We start from the raw sequence: 6,081 nt of genomic DNA, 5'->3' as shown, positions 1-6,081 counted from the left end.
TCAACACTAGTCAACACTTGGTCAACGGTCAACTTTAACCGGACTCGGCGAGTGCACTATGGCGACTCGGCGAGTCTAGACGTTTTCACCAAACTCTCTAGGATTCCCTTTTGACACGTCGAGTACTCCCCCCCGACCCGACGAGTTCCACCTGGAAGAATCGCGGGGCCACCCCGACTCAACTCGCCGAGTCTCAAGAACAACTCGGCGAGTCCCAGTTCAACTCAGACCACCTGCCAACCCTCTAAGACTCGCCCTGACTCACTGAGTCAACCCCATGACTCGACTGGATCACCCACTGGGCGATCTGAGGGCAATCTTCAAGCTACTCGCCGAGTCGGATCATCAGACTCGGCGAGTCCATGCCATGCAATCACTCAAACTTGCTTCTAAGGTCAGATCTGTTCCAACAATTCATAGATCTGGCCTTCCTAGACTGATTCATCACGTAAATTCCTTATCTTGGTGCTCATAACACACCCCATGGCTCATAAATGGCATTTTGACCTAAGGCATAAGGATTCCAATCCAAAACCTCCATTGATTCACAAAAAGCTTGGGCAAAGGGACACTCTGGACCTCCAAGGGTCCAGATCTATGGTCTAAATCGCTTAAGGGACCAAGGGAGCACTATATCTAGCCACAAAAGGGCTCAATAAGCCCTAAATCAAAGCAAACATCAACATAGAAGAGGATAGCTCGAAGATATTACCACAATAGCGATGTTATGGACTCCAAACTCTCAGAAAGTGGCTCCTCTTGCTTTCCCTTAGCTGATCCTCCCTTTCCCTTGCAAGATGACACCTCCAAGATCAATAATGGCCTCCTACTTTGCTCCAAACGCTCACACTCGATTAGGGTTTCACTCAAGGGACTGGTGAGCACAAATGACGGCCATAAGGCCCTTTAAATAGGTCCCAAACCCGAGAAATTAGGGTTTCATTAAACAGCACGGACTCGCCGAGTCCATACCCTGGACTCGCCGAGTCCAGGCGCGAACCCGCGTCCAGAATCGCGATCCTACTCGGCGAGTCTGAGCTCCAACTCACCGAGTCCCCTCACAAACATCAAAAATTGAAAACATAAAAGATACCTGGAAATTCGGGCTGTTACATCTAGATAGTTTATTTTGACTATTAGTGATGTAACGATACCAAATAGTTTCTTTTGATGATAAGTTTCAGACGACCATTTAGGGGCTTAAGGTTTACAGGGAGGGTGTGTTGCAATAAATATTAGCAAATTGGTTAAAAAATGAGATTTATTTATGAATGCAAATTTTCATATGTTCTTAGCAGGAACATGCTATACTTTAAAGAACACGTAATATATTGTTCTTGTATCATCTCTTATTCATATATAAGTATACATTAATCCTAAAAAAAATAGTTATTTTGTCAAAATATTTGTTTAAAAACTAAAATAATATGTGAAATTTATTTTAAAACGGGTAGATGCTAACACTCTTTTTCGTAATATGATTTTCATATATGAAAAACATAAACCATGATTACTTTTATAATTTGAAAAATTAAAACATGATTACTTTTATATATCTGACAAAATTTTCGTATAACAAAACTTTAGAACATAATTAATCGTTTAAAGATAATAATGAAATATTGAAATAAAGAATCAATTAATTTGTTGCTATCTTATTTTTATTTTTATAAGATGATAATATCGTTATGTATTATTTAAAAACTTGTATTATAATATAACATATATATATATATATATATATATATATATATATATATATATATATATATACAAAATAAATTAATATATTGTTATCATTCTACTTTTTTTTTTTGCAAATTTCAATACTAAAAACAAATTTTCCCTAGAAAATTGTCATATTAATGACCTACTTATTAACAATTAAATTTATATATTACATAAATGGTTCATGTGAACAAAAGTACACAAATGGTCCATATTTGAAATGTTTTTCTTACATAAATGGTCTATTACGCGAAAGAAAATGAAAATGTACTTTCCATTAATAAAATGTTTTCAAAAAAATCCTATTAATTATCTCTAATGTAGAAAAAAAAATTCTAGATTAGCCAAAAAGAATACGAAAAAGTCATTTTTTGAAACTACGATGCTACTAATGAACTTTTTTGCAAAGTTTAATGCTATTAATGATTTTTTTCCAGAAAACAATCGTTTAAATGAGCTTCAATATACAAAAAAATATAACTTTCCATATCAATTAAAAATAATCCAAAAAAGTCATTTTTTAAGAGTATGATGCTATATATGAACTTTTTTTTCAAAGTTTAATATTAAAAGCATTTTTTTTTCCAAAAAAGGTCCTAATATAAGGTTAAAAGAACATATTGTAAAATATTTATTGATCTACATGAGCAAGAATTAAACGTTTCCATCAATACCCAATAAAGTATATAAATCATGCTTCCTTCTGTAATGAATTCGAACGCCCCACAATGTGGAATCCCTTCAGTCACAACATTCCATAACTCAAACTACATCCAATAATCAATATGAAGAGAAGCTGCAATAAACAATAATAATTGTCACCATCTTATACAAATATTAGAGATTATTGGGGTATTAGATAGTATAATAACTTGCAATTAAATATAATTTTCAGAAAAAACTAAGTATGAGGAACTAACCAATGTGACTAAGGGTCAAAAAAGGCATTATAATTAAAACATAAACAAAGAACTATTAGGGATAAAACATGAAACTTTAAGGAGAAACATACAAATTTAAACTGTGAAGGATAACAAAAATCGACAAGTATATTTTTTAAGTAATCTAAACCAATATATTTTTAAAGTAAATTAAACCGGGCCGCAAGTTTATCTCAATATTGTTACCTTAAGCATTTCATCGAACAGGTAGTAGACAGGTAGATCAAACAAAATTTCCAAGTATCCAAATCAAGGTCTCAAATCCTAACACATCAAAAAAAAAAAAAAAAAAAAAAAACGAAAAAAAAACAAATTTGTGATTTTAACAACCAAAAGCAAAGGATATGACACACATTGTGTATGGGTCTATCGTTTATAATTTGATTGCTCAACTTAATGAGCAATTCGTCAAAAGTATGAAAAAAATGGGGAATCCCATAGAAATATCCGATTCAAATTTCTAAATAACACAACTGTGACAATTAATTTTCAAACCACAAAATTTGACACCCTCATAACATAAAAATCAAAATATATTTTACTTATGTTTGCAAGAACCCAGATGAATTCGACCATTTCTGTTGTTTGTCAACTCCAATTTCGACCTACAAGAAATCTAAAAAAAAATCAAGCAACTTGAGTAATAATCATTTTAATGTTGTCACAAATTTAGCATAAATATCGATAAATAGTACAAATATTAGTTATCAAGAAATAAGCATATATGAGATGACTAAAAAGTTGTCAAGTAAAATTTGAGTTACTTGTTTTCTTACCTTTATCTGATGTATTTATAATTTCAGTCGTTCGACTACAAATCTAAATCGTTAAGTAAAAATCAAAACAACATGTTTTCCTCCATTTTCTTCTCCACTACAAAACTTAGGTTAGATATATTATGTAAAGAATTGAGGGAGGCGGGGTATTTTTGTATTTTATTTTTTGTGAGATTTAATTGTCATTAATAGAATTCCTAATTTAATTTATTTTATTTTTGATGATATTTAGTTGTCATTAATAGAATTCCTAATTTAATTCATTTTATTTTTGGTGAGATTTAAGTGTCATTAATGGAATTGTAATTTAAAACATAATATATGTTTTATAAAATCTATTGACAAAAATAAATGGGTTGACAAAGATGATGTCATCAAATAATCCAAAGGTGGAAAATATATGATTGAAATGCAATCAATGGTCCTGATTTCTTCAGTTTAGAATTAAAGGTTCTCTTTTAATAATATTTAGAGATATTACTCAGAGCAAAACCGATAAATATCATCCATGGAAGGGAGCTCCAACAACAAGTTATCCAGGTCTCTAAACGACATCCCTTTCTTCAACATAGGTGACTTCACACCACTACGGCCGCCGCAACCACCACCACCACCAGCGTGTGATAAGCTATTGTTGGGAGAGGGGGAGGGAGTATCTTTTCCGGTGAGACATTGAACGACAGACTTAAAGCTCATGGCGTCTGTCTCAATATACTTGGTGTTGATAATCACCACCTTCACAGGCTCTCTTCTTCTCAATCTTGACATGATTAAGTTATAATCTTGATCGATAAGAATAAAAAAAATAGTCAAATCCAAGAATACCCTTTTTGAATCTATCGTATGATGACAGTCGACAGAAACATAAGCGAAATGGTGTAAGATTATACGTGAATGAAGCTGTAAAAAGATTGTGGAAGTATGAATTTCAAAATGAATCCAAGAACAGATAGATGGATCGAAATGAATATCGAAATGAATATATAATTAAGTTTGTTCTTGGGTTTATATTGAAAAGCAACGAGGAAGAATTTATGGACATGGGGTAGGGCTCGAGGTTTCACATTTCACAACTGGATTTTGGAGCGAAGGAGTCAAAGCCAAGTGCAGTATTGCCCTTTAACAATCTTTGGATCTCCGGTTTATTCCTTTTGTTTTCTAATTTTACATTTTCGGTCCAATACCTTAATTCCAAAATTAATTTATAAAACAATTATATTTATAGCCTAAGGAGTTGAGGACTTCTATAATAGTAACCAAAGCACCTTCAAATGATTGATAGTTCAAGTCTTATCTCAAAACAATTATATAATTTAAGAGTAAACTTAAATGTATCTTCATCCTATAAAAAAACTTATATAATGATCAATTTTTTTTGGTTTTTATATATCTAACATTTAAGACTAAAATTATACTATAAAGGAAACAAGTCAAACATGTACATGTGAAATTGTGCTTACAACCTATCAACAATGAATTACATACATGTATATTCAACTTAACCAAGACCACACATAAATGGATTTAAAAAGTCTGATTATCGTGGTATGTTGTCAATAATATAAGTATAACTTTAATATTAAAAATGAAAGCTACTTATAAAAAAAATAATCAATCTCGTACAATTGTTCATGACGAGTTTTTATATTTTGTAATAAATTTATAAACAAAGACAAAGACAGAGATGTTAATTGCGCTAGCCAAGGCCAATGATGGTATGTGCCTAAGCATAAGTGGAGGGCTTAAAAAGCTAAGTAGCGGTGGTAAGAGAACATGAAATGAAATTAAATTTTAAACACTTACTATCAGTGTTTTAAAAACCGGTTTGAACCGGTTGGACCGGGAACCGGGGAAGAGAATGGTTCAACTATCATCGGTTTTACACCAATTTTTGAACCGGATTGAACCGATAGGTTTTTCTAAAAACCGGTTGAACCGGTTAAAATAAACCGTTTGAACCGGTTAAACTAAATAAAAATACATGAAAAAAAAACATTTTCAATAATAAATGTGGACTTTTTCACGTCTATTTAGATTTCTCTAAATAAAAACATATGGTAAATGTTTTGATGTTTTTTGATGCATTTGTATTCATTTAAAACTATATTTTGTTTCGATATTATACTTTATTTTATTTTTGACGTATGTGAATTGATATAAAACTTATAGTTATGTGTTGTTTTAATGTATTTATATTGATCTACAACTTATTTTTATGTGTATTTTTAATGTGTGAACTTGTAGACGTCAAATTCGTGACTTATGTATGTATGTATGTTTAGAAAAATAAGAAAAAAAGATGAAAATTATAGAAACCGGTTGACCCGGCGGTCGAACCGGTTAAACCGGGAACCGGTCGTCATACCGGTTTAACTAAAAAACCGGTTTTAAAAACATTGCTTACTATTGATATCTATTTTGTAAGGGACAATTACTAATCTAGCCAAATTAAGGAATTAGCAATTTTTAGCCAAAAATTAGTAAATGTCCAAATATAGCCCACGAAACCGTAGATTTCTATATTCGTCTATTGTTTCGCCAATTCGTCTACTGTTTCGTGTTTTGTATTATTTTTTTTTCATTTCTGAGATACAAAACCGTATGTTTTTTAAAACCTACGGTTTCCTCTCGGTTTT

The 6,081-nt window shown here is 31.8% G+C and overlaps 1 protein-coding gene across 1 annotated transcript; it reads right to left on the bottom strand.

The window, feature by feature from the left end:
• Positions 1–3,922: 3,922 nt before the first annotated feature.
• On the bottom strand, positions 3,923–4,213 carry LOC145064593 (VQ motif-containing protein 10-like). The gene has a single exon (XM_079012011.1). The coding sequence runs from the start codon at positions 4,211–4,213 to the stop codon at positions 3,923–3,925; it is 291 nt and encodes a 96-aa protein (XP_078868137.1).
• Positions 4,214–6,081: the final 1,868 nt, after the last annotated feature.

This window comes from Lactuca serriola, chromosome 7 (assembly GCF_051521515.1).
Source record: "Lactuca serriola cultivar US96UC23 chromosome 7, Lser_US96UC23_V15, whole genome shotgun sequence".
Lineage (NCBI taxonomy): Eukaryota > Viridiplantae > Streptophyta > Magnoliopsida > Asterales > Asteraceae > Lactuca > Lactuca serriola.
Note: the sequence above shows the minus strand (reverse complement) of the source record. Positions and strands in the feature narration are given on the sequence as shown.